This window comes from Myotis myotis, unplaced genomic scaffold (assembly GCF_014108235.1).
Source record: "Myotis myotis isolate mMyoMyo1 unplaced genomic scaffold, mMyoMyo1.p scaffold_m19_p_7, whole genome shotgun sequence".
Lineage (NCBI taxonomy): Eukaryota > Metazoa > Chordata > Mammalia > Chiroptera > Vespertilionidae > Myotis > Myotis myotis.
This window is the reverse complement of record NW_023416379.1, coordinates 29,656,496-29,680,780: the sequence shown is the minus strand read 5'-3', so window position 1 is coordinate 29,680,780 and position 24,285 is coordinate 29,656,496. Positions and strand designations below refer to the sequence as shown.

At 38.8% G+C, this 24,285-nt stretch overlaps 1 protein-coding gene and 1 pseudogene across 1 annotated transcript in view; one reads left to right on the top strand and one right to left on the bottom strand.

Annotated features, from left to right (window-relative positions):
- Window positions 1–24,285, bottom strand: part of ZC2HC1B (zinc finger C2HC-type containing 1B) — a 34,125-nt gene that overhangs the window by 9,424 nt on the left and 416 nt on the right. Inside the window, exons 2-5 of the mRNA XM_036318301.1 lie at window positions 16,273–16,334; window positions 13,409–13,528; window positions 12,722–12,860; window positions 2,027–2,166 (exon numbers count right to left, since the gene is read on the bottom strand). Coding sequence (XP_036174194.1) covers window positions 2,027–2,166; window positions 12,722–12,860; window positions 13,409–13,528; window positions 16,273–16,334 — 461 coding nt within the window. The remainder of the gene's footprint in view (window positions 1–2,026; window positions 2,167–12,721; window positions 12,861–13,408; window positions 13,529–16,272; window positions 16,335–24,285) is intronic.
- On the top strand, window positions 20,568–20,869 carry LOC118660661 (annotated as a pseudogene).

Genomic DNA, 24,285 nt, shown 5'->3' with positions numbered 1-24,285 from the left:
ACCAGCCAATCAGAGCAACTATGCAAATTAACCCAACAAAGATGGTGGTTAATTTGCATACACACGCACAAGAGTGAAGACTGAAGACTGAAGAGGCTTGGCTTCTCCACTGCAGCCGGACCAAAGGCCTGGGTCCCAGGTGCCAGAGGAAGACCAGTGCCAGCAGCCAGGGGAAGGAAGGCCCATTGCACGGATCTTTATGCAACGGACTTCTAGTATATATATATATAAAAGCCCAGTGACTGGAACGGTGGAACATCAAGAATGACCAGTGGCTATGACATGCACTGCAGCAGCCAACCAGTCTGATCCTGGCCTCAATTGGCCCCCAACTTCCCAATTAGGGGCGGAGCCAGCCAGCCAACCACCCGTGGCCCCTCCCCCCCCCTCTGTGCACGAATTTGTGCACTGGGCCTCTAGTATTTATCATAACCACCCTGCCTGTTCCACCAACACACCCATCCCCTCCCTCCTGCATTCTTTTATCTAGATGTGTAGTATTATAATCTGCCTAGGCCCTGGAGCTAAAAACCTTCTTGTCCACCCTGACCCTTTTCCCCCCTATATCCAACCATCTTCTCAGTCCCATCAATTATTTCTTAAAATTATCCCCCACCCAACCACCCCCATTAGTGCTCTCATTCCAGTCCATAATTCTTTCCCTGTTGCTGTGGCTTGTAATCATCCTCCTGCCAATCCATCTTGAACACCAATTATAAGGGGAATCTTTCTAAAAAAACCAGTTCCATGTCACTTCAGTCTATGCTGTTCAACCAGTCAGCACGGCCCACAGGGTGACACATGCGGCTGATCATAGACAAGTAGACAGAAGGCCCAGAAAGTCAGGGAGAAAGCAGGAGCATCGTGGGAAGAGGTGACGGGACATGGAAAGAGAACTTCCTGGGCCCCTGGGGACCTTCCAATCCCTGCTGCCAGGCCCTTGGGCTGGTGGGCCTCAGCCTTCAGGGCCCCTCTCCACTCAATCCCCCTTTTCCTCCTTTCTGAACTAGCTTGACTCCAAGCCCTTCTAGATCCGACGCCCTCCTGGCCCCATCCATCCCATTGCTCTCTCAGGGGCACCTGTGCTTTAACCTCACACACTGGGCTCCTCAGGCCACAAGCTGGATCTGGGAGGGGAAATGTCTGCTCCTCTTTGAAGCCGTCCCTGGATCCCAGTGGCCTCCTTCCTCCACCGTGCCCCTATATATGTCAGCTACCACCCTTCCTACAGCGTTGGAAGTCCTCTCCTTTCCAAGCAGCCAGCACCTCGCCAGCGCCGGGTTCAGAGGAGACGTTCAGGACTGCCTAATGCATGTGCAGATGGAGCCGGGGCTCACAGATGAGCTGTGGCTGGAGGAGGCCCCATCCCCATGAGGAACTGCATTTCATGGAAATCTTTCTAAACATATTTCCTACTCCTAAATCTTCAGACCAGTTGAATCTTTTCATGATGTCCGAGCCATGTTTACAATGAACAGTCTTCATGCTCCACGGTAAGCGATGTTCCTGCTGGTTCTGGTTCTGTCTGTTTTTATCCGTCTATTGCCTTCTGTTGTCACCTTACTTATTTGTATCTATTTATAACAGTTGCTCCCATTTTTCTAACTTGCTGATTCTGTGGCTTTTAAAACACCTTCTTCTACAGAGCAAAACGCAGGGCCTGGGGACCCATCCCTTGTGGCGTCCTCCCCTACGCAGGCCAGTTTCATTTGAGGGTCACAACTCTTTTCGGGGTGGTGAAGGCTGATAACCACCGTTGGACACAGAGCCTTACCATAATACTATAAAAATTCCACTTATATATTCAAGTCTTCATTCTAAGAAGCTGCAAACACTATAGAAATATTTTGTTCCTACAACACCCCAGGTGTGGTAAGCGGGGAACTCAAAAGGAGCCTGCTCCCGTGAGGATGGGTGACTGTGACCGGCTATGGTGATGCTCACATTTCCCAGGATGGGTAGTAGTTTCCCCACCAAACCACCTGCTGGCACCAGGCCTGCAAGGGCACCTGGGAGAGAGGCTTACCTGCACTCTGGACTCCAGTTTGGCTGCTGTCTGGGCGGCATTAAAGACTCGGCGAGAAGACTGATCCTTGCAGAAATTAATATGCCGACTTGCTGCATTTTCATTAAACCTCCTCAGACAATACGGGCACTGAATATAATCTGAATGTAAGGATAACAACAAAAGGCAATTAGCATTTCAAAAACAACCCTGAAATGGACTATAGGAAGGGAAATAAATAGGATATAAACCCTGCTCCATCATGAAAGGAAAAGATCTTAAAGCCTGCTGCAGAGATCGCCAACTCCAGGGGAGGTGTGCAAAGGCTCAAACGAAGGACAGTGGAGGGGACTATTCTGCTTGCACACTGACTTCAGTGAAGAGTGTACCCTTGAAACGTTTACATGAACTATACTTAGGAACTCCCCAATTCAAGGACCGTCAGTCAAAAAGTAGTCATGGAATCAGAATGTTAGTATTGATGATTTGAAAGGGCATAAAAGCTCAGGTTGTGGTACTGGGTGTGACAGAAACACATACACGAGTTTATGGAGCCACAGAGGGAGATGGGAATGCGGGCTTTGGGATGGGATTTGAAGTCAGTGTCACTGGCAGAAAGACATTGCTCTGCAGTGGGAGATGTTTTCACTGAACTCCGAAGTGAGGAAGCAAATGATACATTCAAGGAGAAGGTAGTAAAATGAAAAAAGGTGGGGATTCAGAAAAGATAAAGGAAAAAAGGAGGGGTGATTGGAAAGTGGCTCTGGAAACAGCTTCAGCTTCTAGTGTTAGACTGTCCCAGACAGGTGGGTACGGGGAGGAGGAGGACAGATAAATGGTGAGGGAAGAAGACTGATTTGGGATGGTGAACACATAGTATAATATACAGATGATATATTATAGAATTGTATACCTGAAACCTACATAATTTTACTAACCAATGCCACTCCCCAATAAATTCAATAAGAAAAGAGGAGGAAGAGGAAGAAGGAGGAGGAAGAAGAAGGAGGAAGAAGAGGGAGAAGGAGGAGGAAGAGAAGAGAGGAGGAGGAGGAGGAGGTCTCAGGAAGCTCTGGGGCACTAGGTTCTGTGTGGGTCTCTGGGATACCCAGTCATCAGGACCTGGCTCTCATTTGCAGATATTAGACAAGGAGAGAAGTAGGAAGTGAGAAAGATCCAAGGTCTTCTTTAGAGTGTGGAGATGCTCATAGCAAAGCCAGATTGGAGTCTACTCCTCCCTAAAGCAAGCAGAGAGAGATGCGGGTTTTGTTGTAGGTACCTCTCCTTAAGGGAAGACAAAGTGGATATAAGCAACATGAGAGAAGAGCTTCTCCCTGCCCCTCCTGCGACCCCCCCCCCCCCCGGAGGATCTGAGACAGCACCAACCTTGAACTCTACATGGAGGTTTGGGTCAAAATTCCTACATGTGGGGAGAGATATTTAAGGCAGTGATGTCTTCAAAGTTAAGAATCCTTGAAGGCAACTTCTAAAGCACTTTGGGGAGCTATTTTAACAAATCATTTCCAAAAGTGAATACTCATAAAATGTAAAAACTAGAAGAAATTGGGAGGAAATAAAAGGTTAGCACTTATTCTAACCTTTAACTTCACACTCTAGAAGTCAGTCCATAATGATTCATTCAATACATATTGAATACATATTCTGAGCCAGGTGATACGGTGTCTCCGTAATCAAGGACTAGGCATTCCAATATAGAAACAAAGTTTCCCACAGTGATAAATTCCTTGAAAAAAATAAAATAAAATAGGGCAGCATTGGGAAATGATGAAGGCTCTGACACCTGCCCGGCAGGTTCCGGGCCCCAGCTCTTCACCTCCTGTGTGTGTGAACTTCAGCAAGTTACTCAACCTCGTTAAGCTTCGATTTCTCCAGGACCTACATATCACCTCCTCCATCGGGTCATTGTGAAAGGAAACTAAAATAATCAACACGAGGACGGCACAGTGGGCGGGTAGAACATACTACTACTCTAAATAAACAGGCCCAGCAAGGTTGTGTTTCCAACTACCCAACAAGACTGAAACTGCTTAGAAAAAGTAAAATACAAAGTGCCATTATCATGCAGAACTCACACTGGTGTAGAGAACCTTCCAGAGCTCAGCTCTTGGCTGGGTGGGAATTTCTTCCGTTTTAGCAGCTAGAAAGCCAAAGCTTCTATCAGAAATGCTGCTACGATAGCCCTGGCTGAGTTCAGGCAAAGACAATGATTATGACGACGACTGCTTCCTTAATCCCACTTGTTTATTCATTCATTGATGCCCTTGTGTGTGTTTGGCACTAGATGCCACCACAGAGACAACACAGTTGTGTATTTCCTGGACAACAAAACCTCAGAGAGGACTAGAGGAAGAGGCAAAGGAGCAGACCATTGCCATTCCGTGCAGTAAGCTGTGGACGGAGGTGGCTCCAGGTGCTCCAGGAGCCCACGGCTGGAACATGAAGCCCTGGCTTAGAGGGCAGAGAAAGGGAACTTCAGCCACTCTGAGAATGGGAAAGTATTTTTCAGCAACAGTAATCTGGACACAGCATGACTGAGCTACATGCTCTCCTCTCCTCTCAGTCTGAGTCACCTCTTTCTCAATGGATCACAATGACATAAAAATCACTATGGACTGTTTCTTTCCATCGGTGATGGTTTTAAAAGTCTGACTACAAATGGACTCTTATGATGACTCTGGGGAGGATGGTCAGATCTCATTACAAAGAAATGAAAGTAGAAAAGCACACATTATTTAAAAATGCAAGCATTGTGGGGCGGGGGGGAGGGGACATATGCAATACTTTCAACAATAAAGATTTTTTTTTAAAGCAAGCATTCTGTTGAATACCCATATCTATATAGCCCTGCAACAATGGTGACCAAATGTCCCAGGCCTCACCGAAAATCCCAACTATAAATATTCAGTATCATTGTCCCCATAAACTCTTACGACATCCCAGAAAGTTGAATGATTGCTGGACTTACTTAACTCAGTAAGAATTAGAATAAATATATACATGTCACAAAAACTGAGTCATGAAACATGGAATCATGTTAGAAAAAAGAAAATTAATTGCACACTCGTACATGCCAGGCAATCCTATATAATGAAAGCATAGTATGCAAATTGTCCCCTCGACTCAGAGTTCGTCTGGGAGTTTGACCAGGGGGCAGGGCCAGCCAGGGGAAGGGAGGCCCTGGCCAGCAGCCAACAGCCACTAGGGAGCCTACCAGTGCATGAATTTTGTGCACTGGGCCTCTAGTACTACATACAACTCTAGTTATGGTTCTATACATTTTCTCCTATTTAAGCCTGAGAATGTATGGGCTGACATAAAATCCCCAAACAATCAATATAATTGAATAATTAAAATGTGCTATTGTATATAATCATTATGTTTGGTGCATGTAATTATAATAAGGCCACAAGAAAGAATTTAGTGTTATAACTATATTTTAGCATGAAACTGTAAAGGGCAGAGAAATAAACTGCATGTTTGATTAGGCCTTACAAAGGGAATGAATTATTTAAAAAACGAATAATCCCCACATTTTAAATTCAATTTGAAAATTACAAAAATTCACATGGTTTCATCTGACATGGTTCACTTATTCAATTAAAGAACCATAAGTAGTTGTTTAACCCTGTAGCTTCTGCTATTAAAATAAAAGTATTTCTCATAAAAGATGTTTTGTTATATGAAGCTTGTGGTCAAAGTATTATCAAAATCACAGCCATAGCTATTTCTACTGATTATCTTAGACACATAATATTCTAACTACATTTTCATTAGTACCCAGCAAGAGTGAAGCACTTACTAAAATTATTATCTGGTAAAGATGTTCAGATGACATTTTCAGATAATTTTTATAGCAAACTTACACAGTGTTGTTTTTTAATCTTTATTGTTGAAAGTAATACATATGTCCCCCCCACCATTGACCCTTCTTGCCTACCCCCACCCCCAACCCCGGGCCTTCACCACACTATGCACAGTGGGGTTTTTAACTTTTAAAAACAAACTTTGAGAAATAATTTACATGCAATAAAATGCACTTATTTTAAATGTACAGTTCAATGAATTCTGACAAATATATATACACTTGTATAACTACCCCAATTAAATACAGAACAATTTCATCACATGAGAAAGTTCCCTCATGTCCTTTCAGTCAATATTCTCCCAAGTCCAGTCTCAAGCATCCAAAGATCTATGTTCATCACTGAAGTTGTTATAATTTCATATAATAGAACATCCATGATGCTGCATGTATAGTGGCAATCTCTTCTTACTGCTAAATTATGTTACATTTTGCAAATATTCCTCAATTTAGCTATTCCCTTATTGATGGATATTTTCAGTTGTTTCCAGTTTATGCTATATACGATACGATAAACGTATTTTTTAAGGACATGTTTTCAGATTTTTGCATAGTAGCTAGGATTGGAGTTGCTGTAGAGTTATATCCAAGCTTAAGAAAACACCAGTACGAAGTGGCTGTACTCTTTTATACTCCCATCAGCAGCGTGTGCGACTTCCAGTTATTCCACATCTAGCCACTACTTGTAGTATTGTCAGTCTTAGCTATTCAAGTGGATATGTAGTGGTATTTCACTGTGGTTTTAATTTGCATTTTCCTGATGAAAATAATATTGAATACCTGTTCATATAGTTATTGTTCATTATTTTTTACACATAGGTTCAAATACATCGCTTGCCTTTTCCCTCTTGGACTTTGTCTTAACATTGAGTTGTAAGAGTTATCTATATATTCTTGATATGAGTGCTTCATCAGATGTGTGTATTATGAATATTTACTTCCAGCCTGTGGCTTGCTTTTGCATTTTCTTAATGGTGTCTCTCAAAACTGAGATTTTAAATTTTGGTAAAGCCCAATTTATCAATTTTCCTTTTAAAAATTGTTAATGCCTAAGAAACCTTGACCCTTAGATCAAAGATTATTTTTCTAGAAATTTTATAGTTGGAGCACTTATGTTAAGTCAATGATCCATTTTGAATTACTTTTTGTATATGATTAAGGGTCATTTTCCCAGATTGATATCAAGCTTTTCCATGTAATTTATTAATAAGACTATCCTTCCCCATATTGAATTACTTTTGTCAAAAACCTATTGTCATAGATGGGGGAGGGGGAGTCTGAATCTAGATTCTCTTCATTGTTCAATTGATACACCAACACCAAATTGTAATGATTATTGTAACATTATAGTAAGTGTTGGCATAAGAGAGTGTACGTCCTCCAATTGTATTCTTTTTCAAAACTATCTTGGCTATTCCAGGCCCGTTGAATTTCCATATAAGTTTAGAGTCAGCTGGTCAATTCCTACTTGGCAAAGAAAACTTGCAAGGATTTTTATTGGAAATACCTTGAGGCCACAGATAAACTTGGAGAGAACTGACATCATAACACAATGCTGAGTCTTCCAAACCATGAAAATGGTAAATCTGTCCATATATTTTATTCCTCGTTATCGTTCTAAGTTATAAGATTTTCATTTTATAGGTCTACATATTTTTAAAAATATATACCTAAGTATTCAATGTTTTATATTATTGTAAGTGGTATTTTTAATTTCATTTTCAACTGTGTAAGTATAGTATATGGAAATACAATTCACTAATGTATAGTGACCTTATATCCTGAAAGCTTGTTAATTCACTTTAATTTCAGTAGCTTTTTTTGTAGTTACCTAAGATTTTCTACATTTACCCATTCATGGTCATGTTGTCTGTGAATATAGTTTTACTTCTTCCTCTTTAATCTTTAAATGATATAGGTATATACCATTTATATACGGCACACACATATATTTGTATATATCTATATGTCTATACATATCAATTATATTTTTTTCCTTACTATGCTGGGTACTATCTCTAGTACAGTGTTGAATAAAGGTGGTCAGAAAGGACACCCTTATTTTTTTTTCATTTCTCAGTAGGAAAATGTTCAGTTTTTCACCATTCAATGTGATGTTAGCTATACTTTCTCAAAGATTACCTTTACTAAGGAAGTTCCCTTCCATTTCTACTTTTCTAAGTATCTTTCTAAAACATGTATGGGCGTTACATTTTGGTACAGGCTCTGCCTATATCTATTGAGATGATAAAGGACTTGTATGCATGCATATGAGCAAAACCAATGGACACAGTGCGGGGGGTGAGGGCTTGTGCTTGGGGGAGGGGGTGGCAGGGGAGAGATCAATGGGGGAAAAAGGAGACTCATGTAATACTTTAAACAATAAAGACTTAAATATTTTTAAATATTTTAACAAAATTAATATGACGAATTGCATTTATAGTTTGTGTGTGTGTTGCATGCGGTTGAGTCAGCTCTGCCTCCTGGTGACCCTCTGAGTGAGTGATGTCTACAGTGCCTTGTCCTCAGCAGCCCTGCTCAGCTTCTGTCATGGCTTCTTTCATGGACTATCCATGCAGCTCTCCTCCAACACCGTATTTCAAACAAACCCTTTCCCCCCATCTGTGATACACAGTAATTGGGAATACGAAAGTGGAGAAAATCTTAGCTTTGTCTGTAATAACATCTTTGTTCTTGGTGATCTTTCCTAATTCTGATGGTTGCCATTCTCAGTCTTGGCTATCTCTAAATTTCTTGGCTATCTCTAAATTTCTTGGCTGTAGTCTTCATTTGAACTGATGACTGAACTAAGGTAAGAAAAATCTTTATTTCATTATCAATTCAATGTCTTCATAAAGGTACATGTATTTCTCTCATTGTCATGATTTTTGTCTTCTTGATGTTTAAATGCAGTCCTGCTTTGGCACTTTCTTCTTTCACTTTCATCAGAAGTTGTTTCAAATCATTGCTACTTTCTGCCAGAAAGATGGTATCGTCTACATATCTTAAGTTATTGATATTTCTTCTCCCAGTTTTCACTCCTCCTTCCTGAGCCTAGCCCAGTTTCTCAGATGATATATTCTATGTACAAATTAAACAAATAGGGATAAAATTCACCCTTGTCTGATTCATTTGACAATAGAAACTATTTTCTTCCTTAAAACTACTTAATTCAGGTGTAATTTTGTTCTTATATTTTTAACTTTTCAAAGATGAAATTTAAGGTAATTGATTTAAATCTTTCTCCTTTTCTAATATAAGTATTTAAAGCTATAAAATTCATTCAAGGCACTGCTTTAACAAAACCCCACAAATTTTGATATGTTTTTATTACCATTCAATTCAAAATATTTTATAATTTTGCCTTAGATCCATGGGTTATTTAGAAAGGAGTTGTTAATTTCATCATAATTCCTACTTTAATTTTAATGTGGTCAAATAACATAGTCTGTATGATTTTAATACTTTTAGATTTAATCCTTTTAGACCTGTTTTATGGTCCTGCACATGGTCTGTGGGTGAATGTCCTTGAGGAGAATTATATTCTGCTCTTGACATGTGTCACGTTATAGTTATAGGTGTCAATTAGGTCAAACTGGTTGATATTGTTGTTGAAATTTTCTATATCTCTGATGATTTTCATGCTGCTTATTTCATCAGTTACTAAGAGAGGAATGATAAAATCTCCACATATTATTGTGAATTTGTCTACTCCATCCAGTTTTGTCAGTTTTGTTTTGTGTTCTTTGAAGCTCTGTTACTAGGTACATAAACATTTAGGACTGATAGGTCTTCTTGATGAATATATTTTTAAATCATTATCTCTGCTAATAATACTTGCCCGAACTTTACTTTGCCTAAGATTAATATTAGCCACTGCAGTTTTATGATTATTATTTGATGTGTATATTTTTCTGTGCTTTAAACATGCCAGTCAAGTCATTTTGACATTCCTGGTGTTTATTTTTCTTTTTAGCTTTTTATCGAAGAGGAAAGGCACAAATCATAAGTGTATGGCTCCATGAAATGTCCACAAACTGCACACACCCCTGTAAACAGCCCAGATAAGACACAATGTCCCACCAGAAGGGAACGCACGGGAGACTTCCCATGTGTTCCCTTCTGGTCCTCCCCAGCCCTTCAAGAAAACCACCATCTGACTTCTAACCTGATATTCAAACGTGAAGATTCTAAAAAATTGAATTTATGATATTTACAGGTCAGGAAACCTGCGTTGCTGCCATCCTTTGAGAAGTTAGATCTGGCCCATGGAGCCACCAATTCATTCTGCCACCTGCCTGACCCAATTATTTGTATCTTTATATTTAAAGAGTGTTTGTTACAGAAAGTATATAACTGGACCTTGCTTTATAGTTCAGTTTGATAATCTCTGCCTTTTATCTGAAGTTTTAGGTCATTTCTATGCAATTGTCCATAGAATTAGGTTGAAGTCTAGCATCTTGCTATTTTTCTTTATCCCATCTGTTCTTTGTGCCTTTTTTTTCTCTTTTCCTGTCTTCTTTTGGAATACATTTTTTCATCTCCACTCCATATATTGTCTTATAGCTATATGTCAATATTTTGGGGTGTCTATGCTAGGGTTTAGAATAGGCATCTTTATAATATAATATTCCACCTTCAAATAATACTATACCTATTCATGTATAATGTGAACCTTTCAACAATATACGTCCATTTTCCTTAATCTCATCCTATTGGTTTCATACATTTCATTTTCATGTGTTGAAATCCCCATAATATGCTATTATTTATGTTTAAATTGTCAATTATAACCCTATGCTAACATTATACTCAATGGCAAACAAGACAAGGATGTCTACTTTTGCCAGTGTTATTCAACATACTTTTGGAAGTTCTAGCTAGAAGATTTAGATACAACAAATAAAAGGCATACAAACTGGAGAAGATGAAGCAAAATTATCTCTGTTTGCAAATTACATAATTTTTCATGTGGAAAACCCTAATGATTTCACACTGAAAAACAACTGTAGAACTAATAAATAAAATTCAGCTAAGTTGCAGTTTACAAAATCAACACACAAAAGTCAGTTGTATTTCTATACACTAACAAGGAACAATCTGAAAATAAAGTTAACAATTTCATTTACAATAACATCAAAAAGAATAAAATATTTAGAAATAAATTTAATCAAGGATATGAAAGACTCATACACTGAAAATTATAAAACATTGCTAATGGAAATTAAAGAAGACAAATAAATGGAAAGACATTCCATGTTCATGGATTGGAAGACAATATTGTTAAGATAACAATAATATCTAAATGATGTACAGATTCAATGCAATCCCTCTGGAAACTCCAATGGCATTTTCAGAGAAAAAAAATTATATAATATCTCAAAGTTTCCCAAATAGCCAAAAGAATCTTGGGGAACTCACATTTCCTGCTTTCAAAACTTACTACAAAGCTATGCTAATCAAAACAGTGAGAAATCTAGATAACCACATGTAAAACTAGATATCCAACCTCCAATTAAGTTGGTATGTTATTTTACACCACATACAAAAATTAACTCAACCTGGATCAAAGATCTAAGTGTAAGAGCTAAAACTATAAAACTGTTAGAAGAAAACATGAGGAAAAGGCTTTATGACATTGGATTTTGCAATGATTTTTGAGGGAGTTTGACATCAATGACTGGGCAACAACAACAAGAAAGGAAAGTTGGACTTTATCAAAATTAAAAACATTTTTTGCATCAAAAGATACCATCAAGAAACAGTTCACCAAATGGGAGAAAATATTTGAAAATCCTATATCTGATAAGGGATTAATATGAATACTAATCTTATCTAGCCTCTAGGCCAAAATTCCAATGTATAGTAAGATGGGGGAATAGAAGGACAGGTTAAACACTAATATGACTTAAAAAAAAAAAAAAAAAAAACCAAACCCACAGACAAATCCAGAACATGAGAAATTCTAAAGATAACTGGCCTGGTAGGGACGTTGTACAGGGTTAAAAGAAACTAAACAGACAACATAAGGCAATGCATAAACCTTGAATGAATCTTGGATTGTGGCTGGGGAATAAGGGAAAGCTTTAAAAGACATTCTTAAGAAAATTGGGAAAACATGAATCTATGTTAAGTGCAAGAATAGTATTGTGGTCAGGCACGAAAATGTACTTAACAAATGCATAATGGAATAGTTAAAGTGTTATAAATTCTGAAATTTACTATTAAATAGTTCTGCCATAAAAATAAAATGAGTGATAGAAAATATTACAACAATGTCAAGAACTGTCAATTTCAATGGAAGGTATATGAGTGATCACTGTACTATTCCTTCCTCTTTTCTGTAGATTTGAAGTTTTTCAAAATAAAAAGTTTAGGTAAAAACGCTGTGGGCCACTAAACTATACAATTTAAAATGGTTAAAATGATGAGGTTTATATTATGGGAATTTTATCTCAAAAAAGTAAAAAAAGAGCTGTAAGTATCTGACATTGGGGAGCTAATGTATCTTAAATTGCTCTGCACAGTTCCATTCTCATAAGCCACGATGTGAACAGCATCCCCTGGAGTTATGTAATGCCATGACACTGGCTACAGTGGTGTTCTCATGTTGAGATAGAGTTAGAAGGAAACACAGACTCTTTAGACAGAATTGAGGGGGGAAAAAAGGAAAAGATAAATTATATGATAAAATTACTTTTATACAACTTAATTCCTATTGTTAATCTTAGAATAAATAGAAGGAAGCAAGGCATGATAATTTGGCCAAAACTTGAGCATAGCCTCAACTGGTTAAGAGTTAATGTCAGAAACAAACCAAACTGGCCACACACCTGGGTTGATGGACGCGGGGGGAGGTAGTGGGAGAGGGCGGCCTTCTTTCATGGCTAGACTGCACTGCTTTGCTGATTGAATTGCAATAATAAAATCTTCATGTTGTTGTCTCCAGTTAGTTTTCCTCACTGGTTGAGGCTGCAAAAACAAAACAAAACAAAACAAAAAACATATACTAGCCTAGACGTTATATGTCTCCATTATAATTTTCTTTTCTTTTGCAGCAGGGATTTGAATTTACAGGAAACAGGACTGTGAGATTTGGAGAGGGAAGCAGAATTTGTGTTTCAAAAGTACTAAAACGGGTTTGGAAAATACAGTAATAAAATTCACAAATCACAGTAGTGAAGGAAAACACAAAATAATCAGAAAAACAACATAACTATAAAACCTTAAAGGAAGACTTAAATGTAAGGTTAAAAGTGACTTTCTTCCAAGTTAACTGCTAGATTTAATGCTACTCTAATGAAAGTATAAACAAGATTCTTTTTTGTCACATCTGGAAAGTATCTGAAATACATTTGGAAATCTCAGTGAGCATGATTAAAAAGAAAACAGTAAAGGTGGATTATACTTACATGACTGTACATTGCTCTATCAAGCAAGAATGAAACCAGAGAGCCAGAAAGAGGCTTTAATGTACTTAAGGGTGTAATCATGAACAATAAGGAAGATACTGATAATACCTTGGATTGAGGAGCCAGGCTCACAGTGGGAACGTAAGTGCCCTGTGATCTTTGTTTTACGGAACTGAAAGGCTTACGCTTTTTGTTGAAGAGTTTTTTACATATCGGTCCATGCCTTTCCTAGAAAAGAAAGAGTGGGGATTAATTTTAAAAAAAGTACAAATCACCAAGTTTGTAATGCTGCAGTGTACTCAGGCAGCCCTCACTACAGGGACTGAGTGCACCTTCAGAGCCAAGTACATTCTCCAACTCTCAAGTCACAGCAGAGCAAATCCATCTGGCTCCCCTCGCCCACGTTACACATAACTAGATATTATGTTCGAACGGTCAAGGTCAATAAAAGGTCTCTACAGCTAGAGAGACTTACTTCAAATTTTGTTTTACACATTCAACTCTACCACTTGGCGGTATGAATGGTTCTGAGCATTAAATAATGTTGAAAAGACAAACTTTGTCATTGAAACTGAAATAAATATTTCTGACCATTTAGCCATCCTAACCAATGAAGTTTTGTTGATTACTTCTTATTCAGTTTCCTGCCTTTACTGTTCCTAAATTTCAAAAGCAAGTCATCCAGTAATATAACAGGAAATTCGAGTTCCAACAACCTTAATATTCAGTTTTACCATCCTTTTGAAATAGCTCTGTGCATATAGCAAGGGGAAACGTAGCTTCCTACCAATAGAATCTTTTCAGAAAAACACCTCTTCCCACTCAGCATTTCAAAATTGAGTTTAAATGGGCCACTTTTCCACAGAACCACTTAACTCCTGAATAGGAGTGGAGAGGTTTCAAAGAAATAGTTGAGAACATCTGCAAAAGACAACTGGAACAACCACACAAATGCATGAAGAACATACCAATTCTGTTTAAGTTATAAACGCATTTTCCTTGAATTATACCCAAACATCTCACATGATTAGTCAAGTCACTTATTACAATAAATATTACAATATTTGCAATATGCTTAGCAGGAAAAACATTTTTAAAAATCTAGCCAGTAGTCCTCTGTATTTCTGTTACAAAAACCTGGGTACTAACACATTGAGCTCTGCCCATGTCCTGACTTTATAGATTCTGTTATTGCACCACTAAGATATTATACTAACATCTTTGCTTTCTACTCTAAATCCTCTTCGTTGGTGGATATGTAACTCATAAGAGCTATCACTTACATAGTTGCTTTGTTCAGGCCCAATAAAACACATGCTCTATGAAAATCACTGCACCTGTCTATAAACAAGCCATACCATTTGAAACTAAAGGAGAGAGATCAGATCAGTTGATCAGATGCTCTCTGTAGCCTAGAGATAGGCATAGGAAATAAAACTCAAGAGGACCTGAGGTGCACTTGACATTTAGTGACCCCTCTTCAAAGGGCACCTCCTGGGTTTCAAACCCCTTCCTCCCAAGGGGCGCGGCCCAGGCTGGAGAAGGCAAAGGCAGCACTCCAGTGGGTGCCAGGCCACAGGAGGCCCTGGAGCTCTCCTTCTAGATTCAGGAAACTCTACCTGCACTTAATTAAAAGGACAGATACTTCATTTGTTTGTTTGTTTTTGTTAATCCTCACCCTAGGATATTTTCCACTTACTTTTAGGAAGAGTGGAAGAGAGAGGGAAAGACAGATGTGAGAGAAACACATTGATTGGTTGCCTCCTGCAGGAGCCCCGATTAGGGCCCAGGAGGGAGAGGAGCCTGCAACCAAGGTAGGTGCCCTTGACCAGAATCGAACCCAGGACCCTTTGGTCCAAAGGCTGATGCTCTATCCCAGTGGTTCTCAACCTTCCTAATGCCGCGACCCTTTAATACAGTTCCTCATGTTGTGGTGACCCCCAATTTCATTGTTACAAATTGAACATAATTAAAGCATAGTGATTAATCACAAAAACAATATGTAATTATATATGTGTTTTCCGATGGTCTTAGGCAACCCCTGTGAAACGGTTGTTCGACCCCCAAAGGGGTAGCGACCCACAGGTTGAGAACTGCTGCTCTATCCACTGAGCAAAACCAGCTAGGGACATTTTTTTTTTAAAATTCACCAGAGAAATAAAACCTATAAACCTCATTTTGCAGTCTTTTGCCTCAAACGTAGTCAGGCTTGTAGTCCAAATGCTTGTAGTTCCATGTAAGTCTCCTTGATCTAAATGTCCCAATTAACAACTGCATTATAAACCAATTTTTTAAATCATTTTTTTCTTGGAACTCTTTTTCTAATGTTGGGGTCTAATACCTGTTTGATCCTCTAACTTTGAAATAAATCAAGCTTTATTCCACCTCACAGGCATCAATCAGGAAACGAGATGTGTAGCTTGAAATTGGCTTAACAATTAAATCTTGGAAAAGGCTTTATGTTCATTTTGTTCAAATTACATGAAAAGCCTGAAATTGGAGGATTCTGTCTTTGTACGTGGCAAAGCAGGAAACAGAGGGAGGTTAAAGGGCTTGTCAGAATTAGTGACAAATTTGAGGCTAAAAGCCAAGTTTCCAGATGCTCCAAATTCAATGTTCATTCCTCTCGACTAGCTAATTTCCCTGGTGCTTTGGCCTTAAAATTTGGATTTCTGATGCTTATAGAAAAGGAGAAAGAGCCAAAACCTCTCAAGAGACAACCAGCTGTGCCAAGATACTTTCTTCTGGCATCCTTTCAGTTAGAGAACCAGGTTTAATAAGTTCCCCTTTGAATGTGGGCAGCATCGGACAGCTTCCGTGTCCTCCGGGCCTGCCAACCGTAGGTTGTGTACTCCTCTTCCCGTGCCTTCCCTCCACATCTGTCTTTAATCTTTGCCACTGCGGCCTCCTCACTAACTTGACAGTTCATTTAACTCCAATGAAACACATCTACAAAATGTCTGTATGTTTACCAGAACATCTGCTGCAAAGCGTCTTCCACAGACTTCACAGGGAAATAAGTTCTGATTGCCATCTGTATAGGATCCAAGAGCACATTATGTTAGTTTCAAGGAATTGCCTGCCTGAGAAGAAATGACTAACTGGAGACCTCCATAGCTCAACATCTTCACTCTTTTTTTCTTTCCCACCAACTACTTCTTCTAGAAAGATCCTCTGTAAACTCACCTGTGTTTTCTTCTCACGCCATTAAACAGGTAAATTCTATATCCTTCAGGCCACCAGTATATAATTATAATTATTTAATAAATGTGTTCTTGAACAAAGTGCCTGATAGCTTTGCTTTAGACTTAAGTACAAAGTTAAGACCTTAGTATGAAGCCATAAATAATCCAATGGGAATGTCTTGAGGGTTACTACTAGAATGGAAGGTCTATAGGTGTGCTCAATGAAGGCACACCAATTTATCAGAGACCATGACAAAAAAGTTGCCTCGTCATTGAATTTAAAGTAAACATTCCTGAGAATGGCTTCCTCTCTTCCCATAAACAATCTTTGCTGGAGAATAACTCCTAACAAAGAAGGAGGAAGTAGAAGAGACTGATGAAATGGACCAAGTAGAACTGGTCTACTTTGATTAAAATCAGGAAAGAGGTGTGATTACAATGAAGAAGCCTACGAAAATGAGGAACATCACCCTAGCAGTGATGGCGAACCTATGACATGCGTGTCAGAGGTGACATGCGAACTCACTTTTTGGTTGATTTTTGTTAAATGGCATTTAAATATATAAAATAAATATCAAAAATATAAATCTTTGTTTTACTATGGTTTCAAATATCAAAAAATTTCTATATGTGACACAGCACCAGAGTTAAGTTAGGGTTTTTCAAAATGCTGACACGCCAAGCTCAAAAGGTTCGCCATCACTGCCCTAGAGGTTGTGTTCAGGGTCAGACCTCCTGATGGGGCTAGTGAATGATACTGCTGGCATTTTATATGCAGTGGTGAATGAGTGAAGGATTATAATCACAATATGTTCAGTACTTGCTATTTTTTATTTTAATACTTAACCATATGGTATTTTAAAAGTTAAATGAAGAATAAACTCGCCCTGGCCAGGTGGCTCAATTGGCTGGAGCCATCAACCAGAAAGTTGCAGATTCAATTCCTGGTCAGGACACATACCCAGGTTTCGGGTTAGGGTGAGGATGGGAGGCAACTGATTGATGTTTCTCTTTCACACTGATGTTTCTCTTTCTCTCTCTTGCTTTTCTCCCCTCTTTAAAACCAATAGAAACATATCCTCGAGTAAGGGTTAAAAAAAAAAGAAAAGAATAAACTCAAATATAAAAGAAAAAAAAAGCTGAAACTGGGCCCACTATGTCCCAATGCCTCAAAGTACCTGACCCATAGTAAAGTGCTCAATAAATACTTATTGAATGCATGGGCCAAACAAGAATTGCGTTTCCACCACAGGACCAATCATTCATTCAATAAATATCTGCTACATGCAACTCTGTGGGAATATTGAGAGAAACCATACGTGGGTCCAGCCCAGAAAAGGAGGAAAGTATGTACATAAATTAAGTGAAGTTAGCAAAGTGTCACGAGAAAGGGAAAACATTATGGAATTCTGAAGAAAAAAAAAAAAAAAAAAAAAGAGTTGCATTTCATATTACTTCCTCTCTGTTCATCTGGAGTTGAGTACATACAGATTTAAAAAGCAGGTTGATCATGGGGAAGATTTTATATTAGACGAGATCGGGCGCGTTCAGGGTGGTATGGCCGTAGACAGATTTTATATTAGAATAAAAATCTGGACTTTTTTCTCCAAACAGGGGGAGCAATCAAGAACACTGAGGAGGAAAAATCTGAACTGTGGAAGACTGATGTGACAGAAAGGAGAAAAAAGAGAATTTTATTTAAAAAGCTGAAGTTGCAGGCCTGAAATAGGAAGGAAAGAGAAAATGGAAGGCACTATGGTCAAAGAATTGACAGCATGACTAGATCTGGGGGAGTTGGGTGATGGCAGTGAGAGAAGGATGCCTGCGGACAGAGAAGACGGTAGGGCTGTGGATAGAAATGGAGCATTTGAAAAATAGGGCCATCTTAGTGAGAAAAATGACCTCAGCTTTGGAAATACTGAGTTTGAAAGAGAGTCAGCCAGCCAGCAGGATGGAAATGAGGGAGGTCAGGCTAGAGACACAGATGCAGGCTTTGTTTGGAGAGTGATGTAAAGGCATGATACTGCCAGGGAAGAGGTCATGGAAAGAGAAGCACAGGGATGATCCCGAGGGAACTCCATATTTGAGGGCCAACGAGATGATGATGATAAGCCAGAAAGAGAAGCAGGAGAGAACAGGGTCATGGAAACCAAGGGAAGACAGTTCAAAAAAGGAAGGCTTGATTAACAGGAATCAGATGGTAGCTCATTACACACATTGTTGATTTAAATGATTTCTTCTCACATCTGCCAGATGGTATTGTATTTGCAACACAGGTCATCCATTACAGCATACAGCAACACCACTCATCCTCTCTGTGCTTTTGGCCTTCTCTGTAAAATACGGTCTTAATTTTTTTTTTCCCAGCAAAGATATCCCACCCCTCCACATACTTACTTGTTAATAAAAACTACTCATCCTAATTATAAAACTGCTCTTTCGGAAACACTAGTGAAGGTTTATTTGTATAAATATTACTTTAATATTTGTATAGTGTTTTCCTGTTCCCCAAACACTTTTCCTGTGTAATCTCATTTGAACCTCACAGTAATACTGTGAGACAGGGTTGGTATTCTTATTTACAGATAAGAAAATGGAGGTTCAAGGTTAGGTGACTTCTCTAAGACCACAGATAATAAGTGGTAACACTGACACTTGAACCTGATATGAAAATCAAGACTATTTATTCAACCGTTACCATAAATATAGCCCTATTATGTCAGTACTCACCTGCAAAACAAATGGAAGTCCCTGGAGAAACAACACCTTCTGGTTTATAAATCAGTGAGTGTTAAAGAGTTCAGTGAATTAAAAAATAATGACAGATACAATATGATTCAATTGAAATACATGGACCATCACATTCTGAATGACATTCAGCTTGGAAGCTTGACTAACAAAGAAAGAAGCTTGACTAAGTCAGTTGAACCAAACATGGAGACTAATGAGGTCTACAGAGTTTGTTCCAGAATGCTGAATCACATGGACTATATGATCACTAGAACCTTAAAAGAATTCTTTGAAATAACCAAAACACCCTTCGATAGGTGAATCGTTAAATAAACTGTGACATTCATACCTGGAATACTACACATCAGTAGAAAGGAAACTATTGATACATGTACAACCTGGATGGATCTCAATGCTGAGTGAAAGTAGTCAATCTCAAAAGTCACATACTGTATAATTCCACTTGTATAATGTTCTCAAAATGACAAAATTATAACGATGGAAATTAGATGAGTGACCTCCAAGAGGTAGGGATGGTCGGGGAGGGAGGTTGTTGTGATTATATAGGAGTAGAGTGAAGAAGATCTTTAGGTGATGGAATGGTCCTGTATATTGTAGTGGTTACACATGTATAATATGGTACAGAACTATATATTTCTGGGTTTGGCTATTGTACTGTAGTTATTTAAGATGTAACTTGGGGAAAACTAGGTCAAGTGTACATGGGCTCTCATACTATTTTGAAACTTTGTGAACTATAATTATGTCAAAATTAAAAGTTTTTAAAAATATCTAGGAGTTGGCAAATTGTGGCCCATGGGCCAAATCTGGACCTGCATGTTTTTGTAAATAAATTTGTCTTGGTAAACAGTCATGCCCATTCGTTTGTTTATATAATATATATTGCTGCTTTCACACGACAACAGCAGAGTAGTTGTAACAGAGACCATATGATTTGCAAAGCCAAAAATTATACGTGGTCTTTACAGAAAAAGATCGCCACCCGGCAAATGAGAATGTAGTCATTAGAAATTATTTTGGGAGAATAACATGGAGAATGTTAATGATATATTAACTATACAGGTCTCTCTATATAGACATGCAGTAATTAACTCTGAGTGATAAGAATAAAAGTGCTTATTTCTTTTTCCTACATTTTCAATTTTTCTATAAAGATTTAAAAAATCAGAATAAAAGATTTTAAAAACTTATTTGAGCCTCTTTCTCCAGCTGCCGGTAAGGTGCTCGGCCCTTCCAAGGAAGCCAAGGCTGTGGTGGGGAGGAGGGGGGCCTCACTTCACCCAGCCACGAGCACCATGCCTGGCAGTGCTCGCTAAGTATGTGCCCACTGCATGGCCCCTGTCTGGAAGTTCGCCTGCATCTACTAGGTCCTTATCCCACACGACAATGAGGTGACCATGATGAGGTGACCGTGACGGAGGCTAAGTTCAATGCCCTCATTAAAGCAGCTGGTGTAAATGCTGAGCCTTTCCATCCAGGCCTGTTTGCAAAGGCTCTGGCCAGTGTCAACATCGGAAGCCTCATCTGCAATGGAGGAGCTGGTGGACCTGCCCCCTCCACCATGGCTGCCCCAGCACAGAAGGAAGAATCTGAGGAGTCTGATGATGACATGGCCTTTAGTCTTTTAGATTAAACCTCTTTTGTAACACATTTAATAACATGCTGAACTCTTAACACACAACCCTTTTGATAGAAAAGATTCTAAAATAATGAATATCAATTTAGCTATTCCTATCTTTACCCTGGCTAGAGTCTTACTTAGTAGATTATTAAAGTAGCTATTACTTTTATACACTGGTTTATAATCTTAGACAATTTTTTAAATGAGGAAAGGAAAGTGATCTGGAAGTGATCAACAGTTTTGTGTAACATATTGACAGTGAAAAATATGCATTACAAAGATCTCAGTTCAAAAAATTTATAAGAAGCTTGGAGAGGATTGTGGTTGTAACGAAATTTGGGGGAAAATTCTACTTCTGACTAGACATTCTCTTTCTGAGTTGGAAGAATGCTTTGTAAAAACACCTACTAACTCACATTTCCTTATAAAGGCATGATAAAGAAATAAAAAGGGAGATGTTTTCTCATTCCCTTGTTAGCCAGTCAAAGCACTCTTAAATCCTTTACAATCCAGAACATGTAAACATTAGCAATTTCGACATCTTCCAAGGCCATATGGCAAAGCTGATATGACCTCAACTTATTAACTTATCTCAGGAACATGACTTGTGAAACTAGAAAAGGAATGAGTTAGGATGGCAGAGAAAACAGCCCATCAATATTTGCTCTCTCCCTAAGCCCCAAAATACTAGAGTACTGTAAACAGACAAAAGGACATAGAGAGCCAGAAAAACACAAGGGCAGGGACAAGACAACAATAAAAAAAAAAAAAAAAAAAAAAAAATTGGAAATCTGGAAAGCTGATGAACATGGTAACCAACTTGGAGGACTTAAAGCTACATCAAAATCCACTTCCCAAGCAGACAGGAGGGAGAACGGAGAACCATCCAGCTTTGCACAGTAGAACCCTTCAAAGTCACAGGAGCCCCTGGAGCAGCACACACCTCTGGAACTGAGACAGGGTAAATGAGGAGGAGGAAGAGACTGCTAAAATATGGGGGGTTGGGGTGCAAGTTTCCTAAGAAGTTAAGGTTCCTAGACGCTTCCCTTACTCCACACCCCCTGGGTGATTGCCCTTCCCCAGCAGCAGCATAGGTCTACTCTCCAGAAAGGGTGAAAGAGGAGGTCAGTGCAAGCATCAACACGAAGCACAGCTGAAGGTGTGTGTCGGTAGATGTAGATACACACTCACACATAGGGCTGATTCCCAGTATTTGTGGTAGTTACATTCCATAAAGTCTCTGTGAGCACTAAGTGAGCAAACACTGGATTTACTATTCTGGGGGGAAATACAAGGTTAGATTCCTGTGAGCCGCTGGTCAGAAATTGTTATCAATCTATCAATACATACCTTGTTTTATGTATTTCTGTTTAAAGAGACCTTATTTAAATAAATATATTTGATTCAATATCACTGAACTCTGGGCCAACACTATAACTCATGCTCGAATGAAGTTTACCTAACAGACATATTTTCTCCGTAAGGTACACTGGAGCCTTCCTGTGCTTAGAAACATGAGATAACACTTCAACACTGCACTGAGGAGCCATTTTAAACAGCGAAATCACCAAGAGGAAGTGCACAGACATGAAAAATGTGACACCCAATGTACCGTGAAAGGGACACTTGTTTACAGCGTGAGCTGAAACTAGAAGGCTTGTTCTACCTCAGCTGAGAACACGCATGTCAGGTGACTCAACTTTATAACTGCTGCATGCATGTCTGTGAATGACTATGAAAGTGCCATGAGTATTGATTTTAGGGTTACAAACTTTAGTGAGTAGGCAAATTTGCAAATAGGGACTCCATTGATGAGAATTAACTGTATATGCATTTGTATGTGCACATGTATACACACACCGGGGTGTCCCCAAAAAATGTATACACAATTTTAATAATTATTAATTCCAATGGGTCAAATCTGAAAAGAAAGAAACATCAATTGGGTTATCAGAAAATGTAAGTGTGTACATTTTCTGGGGACAACCCATGTATGTATGTATGTATATAATCTAGTGATTAACCTCATGAATAGCAATGCTGAGAGCAGAGAACACCCCATACATACCTACCTCTACTTGGCTCACAGAACTCTGCTTGCTAGTCCTTTACTCCCAAGACACAAAAGGACACAAAAAGTTCCCTAGGAATATAACTGTTCTCTGAGGAAAGAGGGAAGATGCTGACCTTGGGGAGAGTACCAAACAGCTCAACCAGGTTACCCTACAATAAAGCTCAAAACCATCAAACACTAGTCATCCACTTAAAAGCTTCCAGTGTTCTCTTCCTCCAATCTTAATCATGGATGCAACTTTCCAAAGACACGAGGAAAGTCTCTAGCACAAAAGACCAAAACAAAGCAATTTAAAGGAAAATTAAACCTCTTGGAAATTAAAGACTTATTGAAGACATTAAAAACTCATAAAAAGACATAAAAAGACTTATTGAAGACATTAAAATAGAAGGTTGGGAGATAAAACTAGGGAAATTTCCTAGAAAATAAAGTAAAATGACATAGAAAGGGAGAGAAACATAAGCCGGTACCTGTCCAGAAGGCCCTACTGGCCTACTCCAAACAATAGGGATTTAAGAGAGAAAATGAGAAAACACAAGGAAGGAAATAAAAACAATTATTAACTATTTCCAGAAGTGAAAGGACACCTGCCCCCTAGTTGAAAGGATGAAAATAGATCTATACCAGTAAACATCATTGTCAAATTTTAGAACATTGGAGACTAGAAAGTCTATTGACTTAGAGAAATAAAACCAGTAACATACAAAGTGTCATGGATTAGAATGACTTCAGATTCCAAACAGTAAAAATAGAAATGGGACAAATCCTTTAGATTTCTGAGGGAAAATAATCTACAACCAAAAATGTATACCCATCAATCAAATATGCAGGTAGAATAAATACATTTCCAGACATTCAAGGTTTCAAAGTCTATACCCCGTGTACCCTGACTCAAGAATTGCTGGAGGATATGCTCCACAACAAGGTGAGCAAATAGGCAATTCAACACGGGAGAGAAAAAAATCCCAGGAAAACATCTAGGCACCCACACCAAAGGGCTACCAGTCCAGGGTAGGGGTGTGAGATTCAAAACACCAACATGTTGAAGACTGTCGTGACTGACAGATTCACTGCCTTTGTAACCGGAGAATAGTTATGCTAGTATATCTGGCTCCCACTGTGCCCTAGTTGGCTTGTTTGAGCATGTCCCAATGAGATGCCTGCTCTCCCCTCCATAGCCTGACGTCTAGATTAGCTGAGGATACTCATTTTACTCCATGGGAAGGTTCTGCATTGATCTTCTCTTGAGATGGGGGTAAGTGAGCTTAGAAGCAAAAAAATATAAAACAAGCATATTTAAAGGAATTTCTACAAGAGATCCAGGATGCTCCAACTGCAGTGACATATGTCCCCC